The sequence below is a fragment of the Plectropomus leopardus genome, chromosome 10 (genome assembly GCF_008729295.1).
Source record: "Plectropomus leopardus isolate mb chromosome 10, YSFRI_Pleo_2.0, whole genome shotgun sequence".
NCBI lineage: Eukaryota > Metazoa > Chordata > Actinopteri > Perciformes > Serranidae > Plectropomus > Plectropomus leopardus.
Window position 1 is genome coordinate 34,381,087 of NC_056472.1, and position 27,177 is coordinate 34,408,263.

The 27,177-nt window shown below is 44.1% G+C and overlaps 1 protein-coding gene across 1 annotated transcript; it reads right to left on the reverse strand.

The window, feature by feature from the left end:
• Nucleotides 1–2,898: 2,898 nt before the first annotated feature.
• Nucleotides 2,899–26,848, reverse strand: LOC121948890 (bone morphogenetic protein receptor type-2-like). Its single transcript, XM_042494420.1, has 19 exons — nt 26,599–26,848; nt 25,447–25,564; nt 18,744–18,926; nt 18,427–18,636; nt 17,702–17,809; nt 17,511–17,602; nt 16,849–17,085; nt 15,167–15,232; nt 14,560–14,787; nt 14,312–14,459; nt 13,514–13,650; nt 13,218–13,354; nt 12,914–13,106; nt 12,676–12,748; nt 11,793–11,872; nt 11,565–11,687; nt 10,701–10,898; nt 9,304–10,519; nt 2,899–9,097 (listed from the first exon to the last, which is right to left on the reverse strand). The coding sequence occupies exons 2-19, from the start codon at nt 25,499–25,501 to the stop codon at nt 8,778–8,780; spliced, it is 3,804 nt and encodes a 1,267-aa protein (XP_042350354.1). The 5' UTR covers nt 25,502–25,564; nt 26,599–26,848; the 3' UTR covers nt 2,899–8,777.
• Nucleotides 26,849–27,177: the final 329 nt, after the last annotated feature.

The window sequence follows — 27,177 nt, forward strand, 5'->3', positions numbered from 1 at the left end:
GTATAATATTTTAAACACAACAATAATATATCTATAAAATAAAAACGTGAGAAAAGATAAGCAGCCCATCTTCATGTCTGCATGTCTTGTCGTGTTTAAGAACATCAAACCAAACTCCATTTAAAAATCTGACAATTTAAAATATAGATCAATGTAAACACTTCAAATATAAAATTATAAAACAAGTCACGAATGAAAATGATTCACTTTTTAATTCGGCACAACCTCTTTACAGTTTTACTGTTTTCAGGGACAGAATCACATGTAAAAATAAAGACTGAACGTTGCTGAACAGGTGACAGTGAGGGGCTGAGGACACGTTAGCACGCCCGCCACACCAAACTCCGTTTAAAAAACAGACATTTTACGATTAACATGAAAACATTTCTGATTCCGTCATTTGCACTTCATTTTTCACATAAACTTGTTCCGGAATAAACTGCATTAGAATCCGGTTTAAACCCGATAAATTAGTTTTAAATTAGAAAGAAAGTTTCTGCTCACTTTGTTTTTCCGCCATGTTGGCTGTTAGCATCGTGCTAACAGGAGCTAACTAGCGCCGGTTAGTCTCCGTCCCGTCCACCGTGAACTCCCGCGCTTTTAGATCAGCAGCAGAATTTAAAAACGAGTCTCACTTCCCTCTGGACCCTCTCGGATCATCCTGGATCCTGTCAGACTCTCCCGGGCCCTCCCGGGCCTTCCTGGACCTGCACGGCCGATCGTCCCGCCTGCCCGCCTGATTTTGCTCTGATCCTGTTTACGCATGCGCCATCTACGGCAGCCTCACTTGGACAAACAAGAGCGCCCGTCTCGGGAGTATGAAAAGCAAAATGTGCATAAAATAAAACTGATTATTGATGAAAACAACTTGTGATTTAAAAAAGGTTTGCGAGTGAGAAGTTCCACAACAATTATTTGACAATAATAATAAATTATATTAATATTATTCATTTATATATTTGTCATTATTAGAATATTATTATATTGATTATATATATTGACAGTACATCAGAATCTGCTTGGCTAATTATGACATTTCATGGGTTCTTTTGGAGGTTATTGAGGATGCTGAACCAACTTCTGATATTTTTTGATACATTTATGTTTTAACCCATTACCGTCTGTTTACTATACTTAGCATGTTAAGTAAAAGCCCTATAGATAATTTTCTGTTAGAGATAGAAACATGAAATTTTCTGTGTTAAGTGTCAAGATGTGGCTACACATGTCAAAATCAAAATTATTAACATCTGAAATTTATCATGCCTTTATTGATAGATAATCGCAAAAATAACTTCAGTACTTATTTTATATGCTTTATATTATACATACACTGGACTACATACCACTGAGTCCTATGGTACCAAAAATGTGATACAAGTCCGTATAGTTTTTGAGTTACAGCCATTTCTGTAACACTATTTTTAGGTTAGTCACATAAGGTTTGCGGTTTTATCACTTTTCCTATAAACCCTGGTGGAAACAAAGGTTCACACGATAGCGCGTTCAAAAAAATCCACGCACTTCATAACCACATAGACTGAAGTAAGAATATGTTGTTAGGGAGAAATATTGAGAAATATGGTTCGATGACCATGGAGTCGCATGAATTCTTATGTGGTTTACTACTACCGTCTCAGGCGGCACAGATGGGGCACTGACAGTCCTCCTACTCCCAGCAAAACAAACATTTTGACTTCTTACCGGTTTGACCCTCAGAGGACACCGTGGTTTGGGACCGGTTGCAGTGTATAGTTGGTACCGCTGAGTGGCGCTGTTGTTCTTCAAAACTCTTCGTCCGCCTCACACCAAACCCCATTCACAAATCTCACCATTTTAATATTTTACGGCCTCCCTCAAACTGCACACAGTGTAAATAAAAATGTAAAAAAAAAAAAAAAAACTGTAACAAGTCAGAATGATCCACTCTTATTTTTGGCATGTTTATTACATGGAAAATTAATATGCAACAATTTAAATTTAATTTAATTCATTCAATTTAATTAAAAATGTAATACCAAAACCCATTCACAAATCTCACAATTTTAATATTTTACGGCCTCCCTCAAAATGTACACACTATGTAAGTAACAATGTAAAAAACTGTGACAAATCAGAATGATCCACTCTTGTTTTCGGCATGTTTATTACATTGAAAATTGTCACTTATTTAAAAGAGTAACTTTTCAGTTTCAGCATTTCTCTTTACATCAAAAATTGATAGACAAGAATGTGAAAAGTCAGTCCAAACTCCATTTACAAATCTAGCCATTTTAAAAGTTCCCCACCTCATTTAAAATGCACATGCCTTGTAGGTGAAACGGTTAAATATGTCAAGGTGGATCCACTCTTCAGTTTCTCTTTATACCAAAAATGAACCTGATACTGTATAAAATGAAAAGAAAGTAATTACAAATACCTTTAACAAATCTAGGCATTTTAATATTTTCCTGCCTCTGGTTCTCCTTATAGATGATAAGGAGACCTTAGTGCCCACAGTAAAAAAAAATAATTAGATTTGATGTGGGAAAAGATCTAGTGATGAGTTTAGATGAAAATGTGTGGCTAGACATCTGCGAAAGAATTAATTTCTCATTGACAACTAACAAATCAAGAGAGGAAATTTGAAGTTTAGCCACACATACATTTTATTTCACTCCTAAAAAGATGCATCCAATTTCCAAAGAAAACGAACCCAAATTTCAAATATTCAAAACTAAGCACGGAACATTTATTTTTAAATTTATTCATTTAATAAATATTTTTTAGGATTTTTATGTGTTTATTTTATATATATATATTTTGGACACGAGATGCCCGCTCTACCAGGTGAGCTACTGGAACATCATCTGTTTTACAGCTGCTCAAACAGTAAATCAGAAAAATATAAAAACACTGTGACTCTTTGATCCTCTGCACTTTATTCATGATGAATCATTTTCATGATAATATTCATGATCGAGTTATTGGATTTACACCGTGTTGGGAGGAATCTCAGCATGAACCATGAAGGACTTTACAACGTGCTTCTGTGAAACAGTCGGAGGATTGTGAGAATACGACAGTCCGGTGGTTCTTGGTCCTATATGAGAGTACACGGTGTGTAATGATGTGTACAGAGTATTTACACTACTGCAAAGTCCATACTCTCATACACACAAATAAGAAATACACATGATAATAACAACAGACATGAAATTCAAACCTCCCCAGAGGACACAGCAGGGAAATCTGATGTTTTTAAATGTACTATATACACTGTTAGCCGTGGCAGAAACTCGTCCTGCATCGTTACTGCATCTGCACTGTCTGAAATATTAATAAAACATTTGGATATTAGAAAACAGAAATCATATAAATAGCATTTCGGTGGTGTGATGTTTCATGCAGGAGCTAAACGTGGTTTATTCTGTTCATCCTAAATGCAGAAATACAGATGTAGATCCTTTTCTTAAAACACTGCGATAACTATATGACTAGAAACTACAGTAAATGACCTTTAAAGGGATAACCCGCCAGATTCAACGCTTTCTGGCACATTTCCAAGGTAAAAGTGAAGAACTGATGTTGGCCCTTTTCACTCCAAACCGTTAGCAGTAGGCTAACCGCTAGTGGGATGGTTACCCGTTAGCAAGAGGTTAACCGTTAGCGGTAGGCTAAACGTGTTTTCAGACTTCAGATGACACACATTTTAGAAGTGATGTGATTTTATATTTAGTCAAAGCAAAAATAAAAGTGGCTGTACATAAATAAAACAAAAAGGCTGGAGATCATGCTGAGTCATGAATCCAATCTGATCCTCAACACTGAAATGAGAGCGCTGTCGTTCGAAGAAACGGAGCGTGTAATCCGAGTACATTCTGCTGCTCCGAGAGTGTGATGCTCTGAATAACAGAACGTTTAGGCTTGCGAAGTATTACAGTATACCAGGATATCCTGGAGGTTTATTTTTTCAATTAAATTATAAATCCAGAGGCTCCCAATTCTATTAAACTCACTGTATGTAGTACACAGCACGCACCATCAGAGCTCAGTCTCCAGTATCTACTGGTGGAAAACGCAGCTGAGCTGAAAGACACAGTGACCTAGTGGTGGAGGGAGAAGTTATAGGACTGTAAACAACCGGAGGCCAGCAGGCAGAGAAAGACGGTGGAGAATAACAGCATGTTTATAACCTCTTACTTGGTGAAGTAAGGATTTATTTGAACCAAACCGGAGCTGCTGATTAGTGTGGACTTAGTAACTAGATTTTTAACAAGAGGAACCGAGATGGTTTGACTGAGTTCTTTTTTGTTTCTATTGAGTTTTAATGTAGTGTCTTTTCTGAAGTCTTCAATTCAACTTTTAGTTAACAAGGTTATTACGTTTTGACAGTCTTCAGTGACCGAGAGGAGAAAGTTGAATTCAAAAGGTGGGCAATTTTTTTTTTCTGTTTAATAAGGAAATTAGGTGTTAGAACATTACTTGTCGCAACACTTTGTGGGATTCTATTTGTCAAAATTGGTTGAGGTGTGAAGGTATGAAATGTATCGCCCAAGCCTATAGGTACATTCCAACAGTTTGTTGGAGCGAATATTTCCAAACAAATCCGTAGATTCAAGCTGACCACAAACACGCTTGTTGCATACGTTGCTAGTTAGGTAGCAAGTGAAAATGTGTTTCGTACTCGTTCTGAACATACCCGAAGCTTCCAGAGCAGAGCTAGCTAAACCACAACTAACTTAACAAGAGTTAGCTAAACCAGGGCTAATCACAGTTAGTTAGCTAAATCAGAGCGAGTTAAACCAGGAATAGCTCTGCTAGGACTAGCTAAACCAGAGCTATCAAATAACAATGGCTAAATTCACAGAGGTTATCCCTTGTTCCAGAGAGCAGTTAGCACTGTGGCCTTTACAGCCTTCTGTTTGAAGAGTTTGCATCCAAAACCAGTTAGTTAGTCCTGGTTCAGTTAGCTCTCGACTGGGTCACACTGATCTGCCTTCACAAATTTACATTTAAAACAAATAACTGTCATCCATATTTACATATTAGAATATCTAAAAACGGTACAAACAGTAGAAAATACAAAGATAACAAAACAGAAATACATTAAGAAGGCATTTGAAAATGTTATTAAAGGAAAATAACAACGGTGTGATCATATTTGCTGACAGTTGTGTGTGGGTGAAGAGAGAAATACAATTTTAATTTTGTGTGTGTTAAAACCAATCTAAAATTAAGGACAATAATATAAAAAGTGTGTAATGCTTTCTCAATGTTAATACCAGTAAGTGAACTTATTTTACTGTAGTTACAGGTGTGTCGCATACATATCTTAAAGATTATAACTTTGCATTTATAAAATCAGCCATTCAAAAAAAAACTTTTACTATGGATTGACAGTGACTTTGTAACAACAAAACATAAATATAAAAAAGCAGAAAATGGATTGACTCATAATTCAGTCCAAGTTAGTATCTCAAACTTCTCCTGTTAAAAATGTCTCACCAAACTCCATTAAAAAAATCCTACATTTTAAAATGTTCCACTACAACTACTACTAAATGCATATACTTTTTTCAATAACAACATAAAAGTATAAACTTCACCAATATGATTTTCAGACCTCCTGACTCACACAGACCATCATGTTTCAATTTAATGAAATTAAAAGTACATGTTTAGCATCTAAAACATCTGGTAGATAGCGAGCAGGTCGGGCCAGTTTACACTGCAGTTACACTATAATAAAGTGCTGTGGATAAATATTTATGAGATGAATTAAGTGAAACAATTGTGCACATTGGCGACCCCTGGTGTCAACTTGTGGTAACTACTGCTTTCGAGGGCTCGTGAGAAGTCGTCCGCAGGTTTACAGGGAGGTCTGAACAAGATAGTCTTTAATTAAGTCACTTTCAAACCAACTTTCAGACACTGTTGGATGATTTAATGCCATTTCAAACCAAGCACAAATCTTTGTCCAAAAATTTGCAAAAATAAAAACTGATTTCGTAGGTTGGGAATGCTTGAACGCATCTGCAGAACATGTGTGCATTGGGAAAATATTCAGACTGAACCCAATTTTAGTGGATTTCCATATGCTGAAAAATATGTTTGACCGATGACATCTCTCTTTTTAACTGATGTCATACCTCCATTTCACAAATGTGCAACTCTTTGGATGGCTAAGGACCCGCCCTACTCTCTTGGTTCTTGTTATGTTCATTGGTTAGATTGGTTATGTTCAGGCAAGAGGAGTGGGATTGGTTAGGGTTAGGTCAAAAATGTCAGGGTATGCCAATCAGAGGCAGAGTAAGGCGGGCCAATGCTTAGCTAAAACAAATTAACCCCCAGGTCACAGCTCACTCATGCCCAATATGGGGAGATTGTTTTATCAATCTGGTCGACTGGGGATACAATGACAATGCTAATGTAGCTGATGTGCACATGTTGATGTTATATCTCCATCAGGAAGCAAGGCTAGCCACAACAGCTAACATTAGCTTCAAATTTGGGGTCCAATTTGTTGTTAAAATTAACCCCTTAGAACAATTGTCACTCTGGTTAGGTAAGTGTTGTGAGGAGTCGACATGGGCACTATTTGGGAGGAAAATCATTTAGAGGAAAATGGCACAGCAACGCAGATAACTCGATCTTAACCTTCTAGGTGATAAATCGTGGTATCTAAACTTGCCTGAGTTTCTTGAAGACATTTTACCTTTCATCCAAGAGGCTTATTCGGTTCTGACTGAATGGTGGGGAGTTGCAGGGTGGAAGTTCTTTCCAACTCCCATGAAGATTCTCAGTTATTCAGGTCATAGCAATTCTAGGTGCTCAGTCTAAATTAAACTTGAGCTGATGTGCATAGCTGTCCTGCAGGAAATTCACAAGTGGGTTTTCAGCATCACTGCATTGGTGAGAAACAGCTTTTAGTCTGAAGCGTACTGAGACCAGTGCACCAGTGTTCTTACTAAACTGGTAACTCACTGTAGGATTGATCTCCGTCCTAAATTCAATAATCCAACAGACTTTGGATGGTTGGTGACGAACATGATACAACATGTAGAAAAGACAGCTTTGGAGTTGTTCAAAGGCGTATTTTGTTTGTTGGATCAACTCTGTCAATCGTCAGACAGATTTTCCTCTCATCCCTTTTCATCTTATGCTCGTCTTTAAATATATTTTAAAAAAGAAAAAGAAAATGGAAAGCGTTTCAGCCTAGATCAGCATTGCAAAGTTACCTGAGGAGATTGTACGTGGCTGACACAGGTGACAAGGTTGATGGAACAAAGCTTATCTCTCTGTTTTCTTTCTTCAGATTTTGTCTCTTTTTCTTTTCCACTTACTCTCCTCTTCCAGCTCTAACATGGCGGTCAGAGCTGACCTCACAAGGCAGTTTAAACTACTTGATAAAAGAAAGTGCAAATTAGAAGAACAAAGATTCCCCAACAGTAACATTGATTAATCTGAGCCAAACACAGGTGAAGGGATCATGAGCTGACTGCATAGCTAGAGTAAAGGTTTAAAGCAAATCATCTAAACACAGTATAAAGACACAAGAAACGCAAGAGAAGAACTTCTTAAATAAATGTCGCTTTTACTATTGTAATTGCACGAGGTATCCAATATGGTTTGTTAGTTCCCTAAACAATGCTAACTTTGTTTAAAGTGCTTTAAAAACATATGACTACTGACCCCAGTCCTCTCTGGTCACACTGACTAGATAATTCCACTGGCCAAAAGCTGAATCATAGCAGAAACACAAATATCTACCAGAAAGGTGCTCCCTTAACATCACAACCAAGCCCTCAGACAGGATCAAGATCACACCCACTAACAACTGACCACACCCATCAACCACAAGGCTGGTCCCAACAAAAGCTAATCATCTAGAAGCAAGGAATTCCCCTAACTGTACCAGTGACAGGATTCTGAAGGTCTTGGGGCAATTTTAGGTCTCAGATCGGATCAACAACACACCTGGCCACCATTGGCCACAAGAGTCAGTAGTAGTAGTAGTAGCCCAAATGTTTACCAGAAAGAAACTTCCTTCACCTAACCTTCAACTGAGATCTTTGGGCTCCTTGTACCCTGGTGGGGTCAGGACCATACCTATAAACAACTACACTACCCACAAGACTAGTTGCATCTAGAGACCAATCATCAACAACTAAGGGAGTTCCCTCACCTCACCAGCAACAGGACTGAGAATCTCTTGGTCAATTTTAGTCATCAGATAGGATCAATGACACATCTGTCCTCCACTGTCCAACATGAGTCACAGTGGGAGCTCAAAGCCATACCTATAAATAGCTGAACTTGCCACAAGACTAGCTGCAACTTGAACCAACCATCTAGAAGTCAGGGAATCCCCTCACATTCATTCACAATGTAATTTAAAGATGGGCATTTGCACTACACAGGCAGGGTCAAAGTCGAAGGACAGATGGTCACAGGACTGACCCACTCCGACGCAATCCTTTAGAAAGTGTCCAACTGAGTCAAGAAAATGTAGATACAACAAGAAATCCAGACACCAGCTCACTGATATGTAATTTTTTTAACAGTCCTATAAGCTGTTTCATGCCACATCCTGTGACTTTGTCAAAAAACTTCAACAAATCAACATGGTGACCTGGGAGCCTCTTACAGTGGGCCAATTTCTGTGCCTCAGGTCAGTGCTGGGGAGCCTGAACAGTGCGACAGTCAGTGATCTCAATTTTCCACAACAAAATAGAAGGAAGACAAAGTAGGGAAAAATGAATCTGCTCTCCTTAAAAAAACAACAAAAAAACCCTTTAGAAGCAGGTCATTCCATTAGGCTCAGATGTTGTGGTCGCTGTGGCTCCACCTCCAACCCAAAACACAGCCATGCTGGATTTCGACTGATTGATCTTAGGGATGCCAATGCTTCCTGCTCTGTGAAGGCAAGAGAACTGGGTCTGGCTGCTGCTACTACCACTGGTGTTGAGCTGAAAGTCTGGGTCAAGAGCCGTATCCGTGGAAACAACCCACGAGGCTGGACGCCATTTTTTCAGAGTGTACGGAGTCTTAACACGACGTTTTATTTTCTCTCCTGAAGCGCTCAGACTGCCATTATCTGTCAGAGAAACATCATCTGAGGAAGAGTAGGGAGGGGAAAACATTATCAAACAAACAGATGGGTGTAATTATTACAATCAAAGGTACTGAACACTGTAGGAGGGGTGTCATGTTCCTAAAGGAACATATGCTGTTTCTGCAGACCTCTACGCCATCAAATCTGAGTGGTGCAGTGGGGCTAGTTATATGACATCAGTTCTCAAACATTTAATGTTGACTCACCTGATGAGATGCAGGGTGAAGACAGGTCCAGGGAACAAGGACGCTCACGCCTCTTGGCTCTGGCCGGTTCCAGAGCTGGAGTTTGTGGATCTAAGGCTAAACTCTGTAGAGCTGTAGGTTCTGGAGCTGACACTTCTGCAGGAGCAGTGGATTCTGAATTTTGAGTTTCTGGAGCTGGATGGTCTGAGGCTGGAACCTCTGAAGGTGAAGCTTTTGGATTCACTGGACCTTTGAGGACTGGAGCTTCTGGATCTGAGGCTGGAACTTTTAGGGCTTGAATTTCTGAATGGGGGATAAGGGCATGAAAATCTAGGGGTTTTGAAGATGAGGCCGAGGTGAATTGGTCCTGTGCTTGTGAAGCTGGGGGTCCTGGGGCCTCTGGGACCAGCACTGGATCATTTAGTGAGCCTGAATCCGGTGGTCCACTTCCTGGTAGCTGTGCAGTGGCAGTGGAGTGGATCAGATGATCCTCTAGGCCTCTGGATCCAGGGGTCAGCACTCTCTGAACACATGGGCCTACACCTAAGTCAGTGGGAGGGGCCTGTGGTGTTGGTTTATGGTCAGATGGAGCCCGTTCTGCTGGACCAGAAAGCAGAATTTTATTTTCAAGATTTGACACTGGAGCTGTGGCGGCAGATCCACTCAACTGCTGACTTACTGGATGTGGCTCAGGTTTGGGACTGCTGATGCCCCGCCCCTGACTGACCTCTGAACCAATCATCCGTTCCAGGCCACACTCTAAATTCTGGATCTTTAGGTTTGATCCCAGTGCTGTCCTATTGTTGTTGTTGTTGGAGTTTGAGCCTCGTCCCGGCATGATGCTTCCGGCTCGTGACTGATGATGAATCAGGTGAGAAAGGGGTTCGCTCTCAGCGGGTGGCTGTTCTCTTCTCAGCAGTGGTTCATGTTCATCAGGACTGGAGTTGAGCAGGTTCATACGATTGTCCTCTCTTCCCATCAGCTCCCCCTCCATCTTGTCCTCCTCCTCCAGCTGTGGCCCTGCCGGATTGGTTCGACCTCCTCCGATCAGACCATTCGTCACCAGTGTGGGGACACCTGCACTGTAGCTGTTAGCGACCACCGCTGTCGAATGGGCTCTGCCTGCCGCTGCGCCGCTGCCTCTTGTGCTGGTGTTGTTAGTCACCGTGGTTACTGCGTGGGGCTCTACAGCTGTGGCGACTGTCACCGTGTTCATCTTAGCAACACCTGTTTCCACCTGAAACACAGAATATTCTGGATTAGTGAGGACAGTTCCACTCCTAGTGGACAGATACAACTCCAAGGCTGAAAGATTTAAGATTTATCCCTGTAAACATCAACAGACTTCAGTGCCACAATCTTCCCCTGCAGCTGTCTCAATGATGGTGAATCAGTCCACAGATAGTGCGTGACTATACCTGTCTGTGGTTTGACTTGAGCTTTCCTAGTCTGAGTCGAGAAGCGGTCGAGGTGGTTTTGGTGAGGAGGTGGAGGCTGGTGGGCCTCTGGGGCAGGTTCTGCTGTTTGGGAAGGGGGTAGGTGGAAGAGGAGGAAGGGATATCAACCTCACCGACACCTCCCAGTTCACCCTGAATTGCCAATGCAGAGTTGTTCACCTGGAGGAACCACAGGAATAGATCTCCGGTTACCATTCAAGAGCAGCCACACAAGAAATTCACTAAAGTACCGGGACCTCTGTGGTGACTGTAGGTAGGGCTGGGTATTCAGTGCTCCCTTAGGGTACATACGATTAGGTAGTACCAAATCATATCAAAACTTTCCTCTCAAATGATACCTAAATTTAATTGTTTTTGTACCCAGATCTAAACAAAATGACTATTGGTATGGCTTTGCTCACAACTATTCACTGCAAGCATTTTTCAATTTAATGTAACATGCGGTTAGCCCACTACCGCAGCAGGTATAACCCCTTACTTAAATTAGCTTTTCCTAGTGGAGTGGGATTGGTTAGAGTTAGGGTAAGAACGTCAGAGTAAGCCAGTCAGAGGCAGAATAAGGCGTGCCATTTCTTCACTATCACAAGAAATGAAAACTTGCAGCCCATACAGTCTGAGGTGGAGTGGAGTGAAGCATAGTGTATCTGACGGAGCCAGCAGTTCAGTGTGCAGAGATAGTGTCATTTTAAACATCAAAATGTTTCCAATTACATGCGGGGTATCGAATGAAACACTCTACTGGTATCTGGATCACTTAAAGGGCACTGGTGTTAGTACTGGTGTTGTGTGTTTTTAATGGATACCCAGCCCTAGTTGCAGTTATACCTCAGCAGTTTGCCGTATCTGATGGTACAGCAGGTTGGTAGTTTGTGGTTCTGTTGATCCAAACTGTTTCTGAGAATGTTCCATCAAGTTTTCATCAGAACTGTCCCTCAAGTTCTTATCGACCTGCAGCGACGGAGACGTGAACAGGTGTCGACATGTTAACAATGTGTCAGGAGACAGAGGTTGGCTCAGAGAGAGACTGCAAAATTAAGAGGAGAAAGTAAAGACCTCTTTGGGATCGAGTTTGTTGGCCTCCAGGTCTTCTTCAGTCAGCTGCAGGCAGACGGGGACACTGGACATAGCACCACCTGGAGGACAGCAGGGACACAGCGCTCTCTGAGGACATGTTCAAATAACTGTGAGGAAGCTAATTACTCAACAAGTGCAAATGTGTCCACTCTAGCAGACTAACGGGCAGCAAACCGTTGAAACACATCACAACTGAAGCCAGCTAATAGCTGGCAGCAGCTAGCCTCCTGCCCGTGACTCAGCACATGTTGAAATGACTCAGCACATTTTCATATGACTCAGCACATGTTGAAATGACTCAGCACATGCTGAAATGACAAGAACCAAAAGTAACATCTACTAGGAATCACTGCTAACATTAGCAGGCTTGGCTTGGAAAGCATATTTTCTGCAAAAATCACCAAAAAAAAGAAAAGAAAAAGAAAAGAATCACCAAAAACTTTCAAGGAAAACATTGCCAATTTTTTTTTTTAATTACCAAAACTTTTTAGAGAAGAAAAAAAGGCCACATTTTTTAAATCCCTAAAACAGTTAAAGTAAATAAAAATCACCACAAAGTTTTCTTTAAAAATTGCCAAAAGTAGTACTGTACTGCAGTTACTGTGTACTTACACTAAAACTGTATTTAGTGTTTACAGGGGTTCTTTTTCATTCAAGTTTTTCCTTGGGTGATGTGAGGGTCTGAGGGCAGAGGGATGGTGCCTGCTGTAAAGCCCTCTGAGGCAAACCATGTTTTGTGATAATGGGCTCTATAAATAAAATTGACTTGACTTGACTTACACTAAAACTGCAATAAGTGTTTACTTACACTAAAACTGTAGAGTGTTTACTTATACTAAAATCGTACTTAGTGTTTACTTACACTGTGACTCAGAGATGGCGCAGAGGGTGGAGGCTGGCGTCAGGGCGGAGCTGTCTGAGCTGGATGAGCGAGCCTGACAGAGAGAGATGAATAAATTAATTGGATGGTTTATTTTGTTTTTGTCTGTCACTGGTTGAACTTTCCGTAACTGTGATACATGTTGTACCTGTGGTACCTGTGGTACCTGTGGTACCTGCTGTAGCTGTGGTACCTGCTGTAGCTGTGGTACCTGTCTTACCTGTGCCTGCTGCCATTCGTAGTTGATGGAGTTTCTATTCTTCTCGGTGCCGTCGGCTCCACTCGTGGTTGTCTTGATGACCAACGCTGGGTGGCCATCTCCCTGGAGATTCTTGACCACGCCCACCTGCATATCCTCAATGTAGGAGGAGGCGGAGCCAACCTGAGGAGGCCAGCCCACCTGAGACAGATTCCTGAGAGACAGAGACAAGTTACTATGTGTGTATCTGTGGTCGTGCACTACTGTGTGTACCTGTGGTTCTGTACTGCGGTGTGTACCTGTGGTTCTGTACTGCGGTGTGTACCTGTGGTTCTGTACTGCGGTGTGTGTTCCCAGCAGTGTGAGTTCACACAGTCTCTCCTCTGCACACTGAGCAGTGAGTCGAGCTTCAGCGTCCTGATCCCAACAATCCTCCATCGTCTCCTTCAGTGAACGCAATGCCTAAAATACAAAAAGTACTACTGTCAGTACTACAACTCAACATCACTACAAGTACAACACCATACAGATGAGAACAGGTGAGGACAGATGAGGACAGGTAAGGACAGATGAGGACAGGTAAGGACAGGTGAGGCCAGGTGAGGACAGGTGAGCACTGACCAGGCTGTTCTCCTTCCAGGCTTCAGGGAATCTGGGTCTGAATTTCTCTCTGGCGACGAGGATCTGCATCTCCTCAAAGGTCGGGTGATTCCCGAGTTCAGCCTGAAACGCCAGCTGGTATTCAGGGACCGCCTCACCTGGACACACGGACAGGTACATCACACTGCTGTACTACACTTGTGCACCTTTCAGGGTTCATACACATTTTTACCCATTACCAATTTACCTCTGAAATTATGTTGTTTTTTTTTAAATTTAGTAAGTTTTTTCTTTAAAAAAATTGGCAATATCTTAATTCCAAAAAAATTGCATTTTTTTCATCAAAGAACTTTTGGGCAATTTATTTTTTTCATTAAAGCCTTTTGGTCATATTTAAAGAAACAATTTTGGTGATTTTTTTTTCTTTGAATTCACAGATTTTTAAAGAACCTATTTTTAATGGAAAAAAACAGGTTTTTTTTCATCTTTAAAGATTTTTGAAATTTTAGTGATTTTCTTTTAAACATGTTTTGTAATTTTTTATTGCTTTTCTTTAATATTAGCTTTTTCTTTACATTTTTTTAAAAAGATTTTATTCTTTTGGCATACTTTTTCTTATTTTTCTGTCAATTTTAAAGACAAAAAGGCATTTTTTTGTCTTTTAAGTTTCTTGTAGATTTTTAAAGAAAAGAGCGTTTTTTTTCAGTAAAGGGAAAATCTTCTTTTAATCGTTCTTTTGAGGAAGTCATGTCCTCTCATGGCATTTGCTGTCTGTGTGTTTGCTCTGTGTTTTTTGTGTGTGCTGTGTTGCACAGTTACCTGGGAACAGGTGAGAGCACCTCCTGAAGCTCTCCCAGTAGAGCAGCCCCAGAGCGTAAACATCCACCTGCTTCAGAGCCGACTCACAGTCCCTCAAGTTCAGAGCTCCGCCCAGAACCTCTGGTGCCATGTAGCGCACCGTCCCCACCTGCCGACAGACACACACACACACACACACACACACACACACACACAGGTAAACACCTGTCTCACCTGCCACATGTCCTACCATAATCACATGACCTGACCTCAGATATGGCCATGGTGTCATCGTCTCCGGGGCGACAGGGCCGGCTTCCCGTCAACCTCATGGACAGACCGAAGTCGGCGAGGACGCAGGACAGATCGGCTCGCACCAGGACGTTCCTGCTGGTCACGTCTCTGTGGGCCACAGCTGGTTTATACTGATCTGAGAGGCAGAGGACAGGGATGTGTGAGAGGACACAGAGGACAGACAGTCTGACTGCTGCTGCGCTCTAATACTTAACACCAGCAGCCCTGGGACAGACACAGACACAGACACACACACACACACACACACACACACACACACACACACACTGTAGTCCCACACATACATACTCACTACAGCACTAAAGTTGGACAAAGTCACTATTACCTCTTGTTTGTTAGATCAAAACTACAGTGAACATCGGTTTTAAAAATATATATATTTCATTTAAAACCTAAACACACACATACACGCACACACAGATAATAATAATTACAATAATAATAATCATCATCATCTAATAATAATAATAATAAGGACAGATCGGCTCGCACCAGGACGTTCCTGCTGGTCACGTCTCTGTGGGCCACAGCTGGTTTATACTGATCTGAGAGGCAGAGGACAGGGATCATCCTGCAGCAGGTGGACCAGTCCACTGTGTGGACAGACAGGTAACGGGACAGACAGCCCTGTAAAACACACACACACACACACACAGATAGTTGTTAACGTTTAGTTTTGTTAGTTTTTAAGCGAATATCAAAAACTTCAACCTGAAGAAGACAAAGACAGATTTCTTGTGTGTCTGCATATAATGACAATAAAATAATATGTGTAATGTGTCAAAGTAATAATAAATAATAAAACAATGTGTGTGTGTGTGTGGTGTGTGTGTGTGTGTGTGTGTTGTGTGTGTGTGAATGTGTGTGTAAGCTGACAGTCAGCGGGTAATGACTGTCTGACTGCTGCAGAGGAATGCAGACCAGACATCACACTGTGTGTGTGTGAGTGTGTGTGTGAGTGTGTGTGTGTGAAACAGTTGTGTGTAAACAGTGTATGGTTATAAACAAGTAGCTAAAACTGTTTATGTGTGAGTTTGTGAATAAAAGATAAACATGATAAAGATTTGATTTGGAGTGTGTGTGTGTGTGTGTGTGTGTGTGTGTGTGTGTGTGTGTGTGTGTGTGTGTGTGTGTGGTCAGTGGCTCCAGACAGGAAGCAGGACTGAAGGCGCCGTCTTGCAGCACAATAACATGATTAATGGACAGTCAGCCCCCCCCTCGGTGGTTGCTGGCTGTATTGCAGGGATCATTTTCCCCCTCGGACCTCCGTTATAATGAGCCGTCTGCAAACAGCTCAGTGAGGACTCTTTGTGTTCTCAGTGTTTGATTCATAGTGGTTTGATATTTGTAAAAATTTCCTTAAGCCGAGAAAAGAGATTTAAATATGGGTGACATCATCACATTGTAAAGCCGGGGTGCTGCAGTTCGGCGAGGGTGCCATCCACAAGGAGAACCAGAGCCGGCTGCGAGCTCCTCCCAAAACTCTTTTCTTAGCACCCCCCCATGTTGGTCTATAGATAAGAAATCACCATGGCGCCGTGGCTGCTGACCACATTCAGCTGGATGCACGCTGAGGACGTAAACCAGGAAGACAGAAAGCTTTTTTTTCTCCACTGTAATGAAAAGGAGCATCTTTACATCTGGCATCTTGTCATTATAACTGTCCTTAGTGTTATTATTATTGTCATTACATAATAATTATCCATGAGTCAGACAGACCAGCGCCCCCTGCAGGCCGTTTCGCGAACTGCACGCATGACCTGAACACGAAGCCTCCGGATCATTTCTCTCAACAGCGGTGAAGACAAACATTGTTAGTTTAGCGCTGGACGGTACAAACAAACATCTGCTTCACAGTATTTTTACACAGACTCAGTATTATTACAAGATTTTGGTGGTTTCACAGGGATTCACTGTATTTTTTGTTTCCTTTCTACGAGTTTATAGTGGCTAAACTTTACTGTCAGAAGTTTATAGATGATAAAATCACTGTGATCATTATGGGGGAACACGATTCTCTAAATCCACAATGCAATTAGATTTTTGATTTCAAGGTCACGTTTTGATTGGAGATTTGATTTAAACTTTTATCTATCAAATGCCGATTAGTAAAGTTCAGCAGGTTGTTGGTTTTACGACAACAAACAGAAACCTGCTGATGTTCGAGACTCAATAAAGAAGTGAAATCGTGGTGTGGTAACAGTGGGAGAAGGCAGCCCCTGCCAGCTGGTTGGGTCTCTTACATGCGGGTAGAACTCCATGATGATCAGGAACTCGGGTCGCCCGTCGCTCGTCGTCCTCTCGTCGTCGGCGGTCAGGAAGCGGGCGATGTTGTCGTGGTGCTGCAGCAGCGGCAGGCAGTAGATGGAGCGCTCGTTGGCGTAGTTCTGCCGGTTGGCTGAGGTGAAGAGTTTGACAGCCACGCAGCGCTCGTTCAGACAGCCACGAAACACCGTGCCATAACGGCCCCGACCAATCAGCTGCCAGGAAGAAGGAGAGCGCCGTTAGAGAGACAGCGGTGTCCCTCAGGGTTCATATTTAGATCCTCTGAAATTCAGGTTTCAAATGTTTAGCCTCAAAGAGAGACGACAGACGTTACTGTCATCCATCTTTACACAGAACCGAACACAGAGGAAGGTTCCTCGCTGAAGAACGAGAGATCGGACCAACAACAAACAACACAATATGAGACAAGCTGCAAACATGTGGTGCAACAACAGACACACATAAACACAGGAGGAGTGAACATAATTATATTAACTCTGGAATTAACCCTTTGAAATACTGGAACGACGACAATCAGTTTCCTTGTGCTGAATTCACACACCTTCCACACACATTTAAAGCTTTGAAACTTGAGAAAGTGTGTGTGTGTGTGTGTGTGTGTGTGTGTGTGTGTGTGTACCTCCAGTAGTTTGAGGTGATCCAGGTCGACAGCAGCGTCGCTGTTTGCAGCCTCCATCACATCCAGAGCTGACAGACTCAGTTTCTGTTTTCCTGAACACACAAAAACAAACACACACTCATTATTATTAATTACATACTGTGTGTTCAGAGTGTGTGTGTGTGTGTGTGTGTGTGTGTGTGTATGAGCACCTTTCATCATGCGGTATACCAGGAACAATGCCACAATGAAGATGGCTGCTATGGCAACGGTTACCAGGGCGATGAGCACCGTCTCCTCCCTACGCAGCGGCTGGCGGTCTGCGGGGTGATGACATCATCAGCATGACATCACAAGTATGACAGAAACATGAACACAGGTCGATTTGAGGACAGATACACGGAGAGCTTCTTCAAAAAAGGAAATGATGTCTTATAAAATTAATAATAATTAGGGCTGTTTGTTGTTCATGGGGGGGGGGTGCAAAAAGGGCTGGGAGGGACTTATTTTTTTATTCTGGCTAAGGGAAGGGACATACAACTTTGCTGCATTTTGTTGTTTTTTAATTTACTGCATATTGGTTTCTTTAAAAAACAAAAAAATTGGCTTAAAAAACTAGCAATAGTTTTTTTTTCTTTTCTTTTTTTTTTTTTGTCTTTTTTCACAGCCAGTGACTGTAAAAACAGATATTAGTGGTAGATTTTGAGTTTTCAGCTGGTCCTTGAACACATCATGTGGGAATCAATTTATTCTCCATCTCATTTAAAATGTGTGTCTAAAAACAAAGTGTTTTGCACAAACTAACCAGCAGGACAACAAGCGTGAAAAACCACCGAGGTTTTTTTCAGCTCCTGGATTTCAGCTTCAACTTTGAACTTTCAAACATCAAACGGTCCTACGAGGCTCCTGATTGGTCAGTGCAGTGTGACCCGCTCACCTGTCTGGCTGTCATCCCGTCCATCCGTCTTTATCAGCCTGAGGGCAGGGGTGTCTGCGGTGGGCGGGGCCTCTGTGAAGTTGGCGTTGCAGAGGTCCCGGTTGCAGCAGCAGAACCTGTAGGAGCCCTTCTGGATCAGAGATGGTGTCGCTATTACCAGGCAACGGTCGCCATTACACTCCTGCTGGTTGCCAATGTGAGTCCAGCAGCCTGGAGGACAGGAAGTGGGTTTGGATGTGAACATACCCTCCAAAGTGAAATAACCTGTGTGTGTGTGTGTGTGTGTGTGTGTGTGTGTGTTTGTGTGTGTGTCTCACCTTGCTTGACCAGCTGTATTTCCCCGTCTGGTTTCTTTTCCCATAGTCCATAGCAGCGGGAGCCACGGATGCAGCGCACTGTGCCGTTGTCTTGCACCACTCCTCGTAGCTCATTGGTTGGCCCGCTGTGAGGCTCCACCCCCTGGTCTGCGAAGGCGCACTCTCTGTCCTCCGACTGCAGACCTGAACACACACACACGCACACGCACACACACACACACACACACACACACACACACAGAGGGTTATTTCATCGGTTTTAGTTTCAGATTTTCAGTTGGGCCAGCCCCACAGTCAGCCCCACAGAGCCAGCCCCACAGAGCCAGCCCCACAGTCAGCCCTGCAGAGCCAGCCCCACAGTCAGCCCCGCAGAGCCAGCCCCACAGTCAGCCCTGCAGAGCCAGCCCCACAGTCAGCCCCGCAGAGCCAGCCCCACAGAGCCAGCCCTACTGAGCCAGCCCCAGCCCCACAGAGCCAGCCCCAGAGCCCGCAGAGCCAGCTCCACAGTCAGCCCCGCAGAGCCAGCCCTACTGAGCCAGCCCCACAGAGCCAGCCCCACAGAGCCAGCCCCACAGAGCCAGCTCCACAGTCAGCCCCGCAGAGCCAGCCCCACAGTCAGCCCCGCAGAGCCAGCCCCACAGAGCCAGCCCCACAGTCAGCCCCGCAGAGCCAGCCCCACAGAGCCAGCCCCACAGTCAGCCCCACAGAGCCAGCCCCACAGAGCCAGCCCTACTGAGTCAGCCACACAGTCAGCCCCACAGAGCCAGCCTTACTGAGCCAGCCCCCCGCAGAGCCACCCCACAGAGCCAGCCCCACAGAACCGGTCCTACTGAGCCAGCCCCACAGAGCCAGCCCCACAGTCAGCCCCGCAGAGCCGGTCCTACTGAGCCAGCCCCACAGAGCCGGTCCTACTGAGCCAGCCCCACAGAGCCGGTCCTACTGAGCCAGCCCCGCAGAGCCAGCCCCACAGAGCCAGCCCACAGTCAGCCCGCAGAGCCAGCCCCACAGAGCCAGCCCTACTAAGCCAGCCCCACAGAGCCAGCCCCACAGAGCCAGCTCCACAGTCAGCCCCGCAGAGCCAGCCCCCACAGAGCCAGCCCTACTGAGCCAGCCCCACAGAGCCAGCCCCACAGAGCCAGCCCCACAGAGCCAGCTCCACAGTCAGCCCCGCAGAGCCAGCCCCACAGTCAGCCCCGCAGAGCCAGCCCCACAGAGCCAGCCCTACAGTCAGCCCCGCAGAGCCAGCCCCACAGAGCCAGCCCCACAGTCAGCCCCACAGAGCCAGCCCCACAGAGCCAGCCCTACTGAGTCAGCCACACAGTCAGCCCCACAGAGCCAGCCTTACTGAGCCAGCCCCGCAGAGCCACCCCACAGAGCCAGCCCCACAGAACCCCGGTCCTACGGAGCCAGCCCACAGAGCCAGCCCCACAGAGCCCCGCAGAGCCAGGTCCCCACAGAGCCAGCCCCACAGAGCCGGGTCCTACTGAGCCAGCCCCACAGAGCCGGTCCCCTACTGAGCCAGCCCCGCAGAGCCAGCCCCACAGAGCCAGCCCCACAGTCCTAGACAGCAGAGCCAGCCCCAGAGCCAGCCCCACAGAGCCAGCCCCACAGAGCCAGCCCCACAGAGCCAGCCCCAGTCAGCCCCGCAGAGCCAGCCCCACAGAGCCAGCCCCACCCAGCCCCACAGAGCCAGCCCCACAGAGCCCAGCTCCACAGTCAGCCCCGCAGAGCCCCCCACAGTCAGCCCCGCAGAGCCAGCCCCACAGAGCCAGCCCCACAGTCAGCCCCGCAGAGCCAGCCCCACAGAGCCAGCCCCACAGTCAGCCCCACAGAGCCAGCCCCACAGAGCCAGCCCTACTGAGTCAGCCACACAGTCAGCCCCACAGAGCCAGCCTTACTGAGCCAGCCCCGCAGAGCCACCCCACAGAGCCAGCCCCACAGAACCGGTCCTACTGAGCCAGCCCCACAGAGCCAGCCCCACAGTCAGCCCCGCAGAGCCGGTCCTACTGAGTCAGCCCCACAGAGCCAGCCCCACAGAGCCGGTCCTACTGAGCCAGCCCCGCAGAGCCAGCCCCACAGAGCCAGCCCCACAGTCAGCCCTGCAGAGCCAGCCCCACAGTCAGCCCCGCAGAGCCAGCCCACAGAGCCAGCCCTACTGAGCCAGTCACACAGTCAGCCCCACAGAGCCAGCCCCACAGAGCCAGCCCTACTGAGCCAGCCCCGCAGAGCCAGCCCCACAGAGCCAGCCCCTTAGATGCCAGTCAGAAAATGATCTAATAACAATTCTTAGCCTCAGAGTTACTTTTCTGCATGAGCTGAGACCTGACGTGAGAATTCATTGTAGCATGGAGTTTTTGAGTGGTTTTCCGTTTTCTGTGGTACGTTTGTTCCGTAAATGAGGGCCGTTATTGGCGTAATGAACCAGGTGTTATTCAGTGTGTCCTCTGAGTCCGTCCACGCTGTGATCAGATATCAGTATGTAGAGCAGGTATCAGCACGTGACCAAGGTCCTCGTGTTGTCTCTGCGCAGGACGTCCACAGACACACACAAAGACAGCAGCGTCTCTGCGTAGAGGACGCTGACAGCTCCAGACAATGATGTGTTTTGTCGCAGTGAGAACAACAGAGCTGCTGCCTCAGGCTGCTGGCGTCCTCTTATAGAAATCTATTAACCCAAATGTCCCAACATCACACGTCTCCTGAACTCATGTCTCTCAGGACGCTACACTTTGAGTCCTCTCTGTTGATCTGTGTGTCAGACTTTGTGAAAAATCAGGAGAATTAACCATGAAGTGAAGCACAGAGCAGATCCACTGAGTGACTCTCCTGCCGTCACCAGCAGAATCACCAGGAAAAACGTCGCTCCTCCACAGCTAACAGGGAACGTTCCCACAACATCGGCTAATGTTACCTACAAGCTGAAATAATGTTTTAAAGAAATCATATTAATCTAATTTTCAAAGGATGTTTTAAGGATGTTTATCATTTCAAATAATGTTCCTGTGAAGTTACACCCTGACTAACGTTTGAGCTGCAACGTTGTGAGGATGTTTTGGTGATGTTGAGAGATGACAGATCAGAAGATGTTCTTTTATAAAACATTCCCACAATGTTACATGAGAACAATGGAAGAACATTTTCAAAGCAACATTCAGAACATGTTATTGAGGACTGAGATTACACAACATTTTTTATGAAAATGTGATGTAATTTGAAAATTGACATTTTTTGGTGTTTATAGAAATTTACCCGAACTTTGAGAAGAATGTTTTGGGAACTAAAAGAAAACTTGACGCTGAAAACGTCACTAAAACACTGCATTAGTCGCACTGCACCATTCTCAGAACGTTTTTGGAACTAAAAATGTCTAGCTGGGCGGTCAGTGGTATGTTTTTTATGTATTAAACTCTGTTTTGTGTCTCATTTTTACTTGATTTTATGTGACAGAAGGGTTTGTCTGTCTGTATTTATTGTCGTAATAAAGTTTCTGCTGCCCTCTTGGCTGCAGCTCACTCCTGAAAAACAGACTTAAATCTCAATATCACAGATTTGGTCAAAACTTTAGTAATATTTGGTAAAACCTGATAAAACACAACGTGGAGCTGACCTTGTTTCCACTGACTGATGTCATGTGACTTCTCCTCTGATAGCATCCCAGTAACCATGGCGACGGATGTTCAAAACATCAGCAGCTTCATTTCTATTGCAGCCACCAAACTAGTCGTCATTATTTCCAATCCGAGGCCACGTAGGCGTGTTATGGAGCCGTGATGGAAAGGCGAGCCCCTCATACGTGGGAGCGTCCACGTATGAGGGAATTCTGGGAGGTGTAGTCCACGATTTCAGAGGAATTGTGGATTCAAAACTTCCAGATGATCATTTTTGTGATAAATAGTTTTTTTGTAATTGACATTACAAACAAACTGACATTACATTACAAATGTAATTAGACATATTTTATATTCCCAATTTCAATTTGTGCAGTTTGAGGGTTAATTTGTTTATCAGTAACACAAACTGTGATAAACAGAGAGACAGACAGACGGAGACGCCCCCCGTTTACACACCAACACACTGCTGTCTGTGCGTCCATCTGTCCTCACTGCAGCTGGAGAACTGTGTGTGTGTGTGTGTGTGTGTGTGTGTGTGTGTGTGTGTGTGGCTGTTTTGTTGTTAATCATAAACAGTAGGTTGAGCAGCTGCTGGGGTTGCCGTGGCAACATGAGACATCAGACATGTAAGGGACATTTTTAAGAGCAGGAAGTTGTCTCTGAGCCGGTTTGATGGAGGCAGAGACCACCATCGGAGGACACTGAGCTCCAGTCTGAACTGAGGACATCACACTGAGACACTAACTGAAACTGACGAAACGCGAACGATCTCTCTGACTGACCGTCAGATAACTGAAGTCATGAAGTCTTTACCGCACAAATGAATAATAAAAAAAAATACCAGAGACACTCCACAGCTAACAGGGAACGTTCCCACAACATCGGCTAATGTTACCTACAAGCTGCAATAATGTTTTAAAGAAAACATTTTAATCTAACGTTTAAAGGACATTTTAAGGATGTTTATCATTGCAAATAATGTTCCTGTGAAGTTACACCCTGACTAACGTTTGAGCTGCAACGTTGTGAGGATGTTTTGGTGATGTTGAGAGATGACAGATCAGAAGATGTTCTTTTATAAAACATTCCCACAATGTTACATGAGAACAATGGAAGAACATTTTCAAAGCAACATTCAGAACATGTTATTGAGGACTGAGATTACACAACATTTTTTATGAAAATGTGATGTCATATGTTAATGAAAAAATTTGCCACATTCCTGCACCATTCAGTGGTTGCATTTAAACGTTCTGAGAACATTTTTAGAACCGAAAATTTCTATCTTGGAACATGTTTACATGTATTTTTTAGGGTATTTTTGCCTTTAATTGATAGGACGGCACAGGTGTGAAGGGGGAACTGGAGAGGGGATGACATGCAGCAAAGGGACGAGGCTGGCATCAAACCCGCGGCTGCTACAGCCTCTGAACATGGGACGCCTGCTCTATCCACTGAGCCACCAGGCGCCCCATGTCTATGGATTTTAAAAGTCCAGTTTGAGTGGGACATTTTCTGACACGATGGAGACAGACTGAGAGTCAGCTGATCTCATGTCTGTCCAGTAGAAAGTGTCTTTGTCCAAAACCAGTAAATCCTTCATGTCGGGGGGGGGGGGGTTGACCTCACCGAGCTCTCAGGAATCTGACAGACCCTCCCCAAACTGAGACACACTCACTGTTTAGTCTACTGTAACACACACACACACACACACAATGAGAGGAAAGTGTAGTGTGTGTGTGTGTGTGTGTGTGTGTGTGTGTGTCTTATCAAACACATCGCAACAAAAACAAACAAACTGACTCAGACTGACTGACGACTGTGTGTGTGTGTGTGTGTGTGTGTGTGTGTGTGTGCGTGTATGTGCGTGCATGTGCATGTGTGTGTGTGCGCGCGTGTGTGTGTGTGTGTGCGCGTGTGTGTGTGTGTATCAGGAGGTAATTGCAGAAACAAATCATTAGTAAAGCTGCAGGAATGTGACAGTGTTCCTGTAAATCTCCACCCTGCTCTCTACTGTCTCTGTGAGCTGACCCCAGTGCATGATGGGAGTTGAAGTCCTTCTCATCGGTTTGTTGGACTCAGCTGAACTTCAGCTCAGAGACGTCCGTCCTGTCCCCTCACAGAGAGCCTCTACAAAGTCCCTTCTTTACAAAACCAAACATCATGTGTCTGCAGCATGCCGACACCACAGAAACTAAAGAGGTTTAACACAACAGTGTGGGGCCTCTAGTGTGACAATGACATCACACGTCAATAATGATCACTGATCGTCTCTGTTATCTGGCGGCTGATCTCGTCCTCTGCTCGGAGGGTCAGGAGCTCCTGAACCTCACTGCTTTCACTGTTTTTTAAAGAGGACATTTTGGCAGGTTTTTTAGTCTCTGTTTTTTTGCAATTTTTTTCTCTAAGATTTTTGGCATTTTTTTTCCTCAAAAAAAATGGGGGCATTGTAAAAGGAGACATGTTTAAAAATGTGTGCGTTGTTTTCGTAAAGATGACTTTTTGGCCTTTTTTTGGCCAAGTTTTGTGTTTGTTTTTTTATTTAAAAAAAACGCATTTTTTCCTAAATAAATAGGGCTTTTTATAAGTAGATATGTTGGTGTTTTTCTGTAATTTTTATTTTTTTGTTTTGGCAGTTGTTGGCAATTTTTTTTCTTTAAAAAATTTGGTGGTTTATTTAAGAAAGACATTTTGGCAGTTTTTTGTTGTTTTTTTATTTGTAAAATGTTTTGGCAATTTTTTTTCTTTAAAAGTTTCAGGCATTTTTTTCCCCAAAAAAAATGGGGCACTGTAAAAGGAGGCAATTGGCCTTTTTTTCTATTTATTTATTGTTTCTTTAAAAATTTTGATGTAGATATTTTGGCTTTTTTTTTGTAAACGTTTTTGGTGTTTTTTTTCTTCTTTAAAGATTTTTGTTTTTTTTTCTCCTAAAGGAATGTAGGGCTTTTTAAAAGATGACATTTTGGTGTTTTTTTCTTTAAAGTTGGCTTTTTTTCTTTAAATTTTTGGGGGTGTTTTATCTGCTTCCAGTCTTTGTGCTAAGCTAGGCTAACGGTGTATTAATGCAGCGTTGCAGGGAGGTTTGGACTGACCGCTGACGGCAGGCAGCAGCAGGACGCTCAGCACACACACTGTTAACGCAGCCATGTTGGATCCCCGTCACAGGTTCGAGTCCCTGCACACGTCACAGACGAACACACAGCATCTCCTCTGAAACACAGAAACACACACATTTATTTTGATTTTTCACATTTTTTCAACACGTCAGAGACAGAATCAGGCGTTCACACACAGAATTCATGCAGATCATAAACCTATACGCAGAAAATGAAACTAAAATTACAAATATTCACATATGCTTAAAATGCAAAATATGAATATATTAATAAAACTGATAAACCTGCTTCATTTGGTCAGGTAAGCACACGAGCTGTCAGAAATTATAATTACCGAAAAGTATCAGAGTTATATAAAATAACTGTGAGACATGGCCATAATCATAAGGAGCAGTTCAGATATCACAGCCAACATCACAGCGTGCTGCTCGTTTATTGGCTGTACAGCTCTACCTGCTGCTGCATGACCAATAATATCACACCTTACAGGACCATAGTTTCCCATCTTTATTTTTGGGAGGGGGACTCTGCAGATTTGGGCCCCTCTTATGTTGATTCTATGAATACATCATTAAAATAAAACATCTAAATATGATATTTGGTACCTGAAGTCAGTCAGTGAAGTCACATTATGGTCATAAAACTGTTTTGGTGCTGAATGTGATCTTTAGGACTCAAAATAAAGAAGAATATGATCTCATCATTCTGTGATCGATAAATATCAGCTCTGATATCCATAAAATTCTCATCATGTCTCAACGGTGGGCTGATATTATCGATTAATGTGACGTAATTCACCAATAATCATCAGCTGTTCATATTTCCTCCCAGTGACCTTCATGATGGACACACCTGTGATACACCTGCGCGCGCGCGCGCGCGCACGCACACACACACACACACACACACACACACACACACAGAGGCCGATCGGATCGCTGATATGATTATCGATCACCTGAGATGATCGTTTGTCTGCCGGGGAATTTAAGGGCGCGTGATCAGAGCTGAGGACGGAAGGGAGTGGCACACGCATGCACGCGCGCACACACACGCAAACACGCGCGCTCACACACACACACACACACACACACACACACACACACACACACAGTGATCGGTTGTTACCGGGAGGAGGATGAGTCCGGCTCTGCAGGAGGAGGAGGAGCAGCCCGTCTGTCTGTCTGTCCGTCTGTCTGTGGCTCGGGTTGGATCTGGTCTGGTCTGTGCTGGTCCGGCTCGGCTCGGCTCGGCTCGGCTTGGTCCGGTCTGTGCTGTACAGGATGGATCCGGATCAGCTGCGGGTTTCTGGAGCAGAAAGAGAAAATGCGCAGAGGTGAAGGTGCGCTCGGTTTGTCTGCAGCGGACAGTCCGTCAGAGCCCGCGCAGCAGCGCGCACCCAACATCCGGGGGACACTTCAAAATAAAAGCACCCGCATCTAGCATTTTTTTTAATTAGGCTAAAAAACCCGTGAGAGATTCAGTACAGAAGGGACTTTAGGCTAGACTGTTGAAATCTTTATAACAATAACAACAATAAGTATTATTATCATTATTATTATCATTTATTTGATTGGTGTATTTGTCTATCTGACATGGACTCACAGTAACGTTGGTGCCATAACAGTCAGACACGCTCAAGTCCCGGATGCACTTCTTTGAGTGTTTATAGCAAAGTGCTAATTTGCAACACCTATCCATGAGAGG

Coding starts and splice junctions, on each gene's coding strand:
- LOC121948890 (XM_042494420.1), bottom strand. CDS start 25,501: ATGGCTGCGTTAACAGTGTGTGTGCTGAGCGTCCTGCTGCTGCCTGCC. Junction 15,233..16,848: donor TCATGGAGTTCTACCCGCAT/GTAAGAGACCCA, acceptor TGTGTTTTACAG/GGCTGTCTGTCCCGTTACCT. Junction 9,098..9,303: donor TTCACCCTGCATCTCATCAG/GTGAGTCAACAT, acceptor ACTCTTCCTCAG/ATGATGTTTCTCTGACAGAT.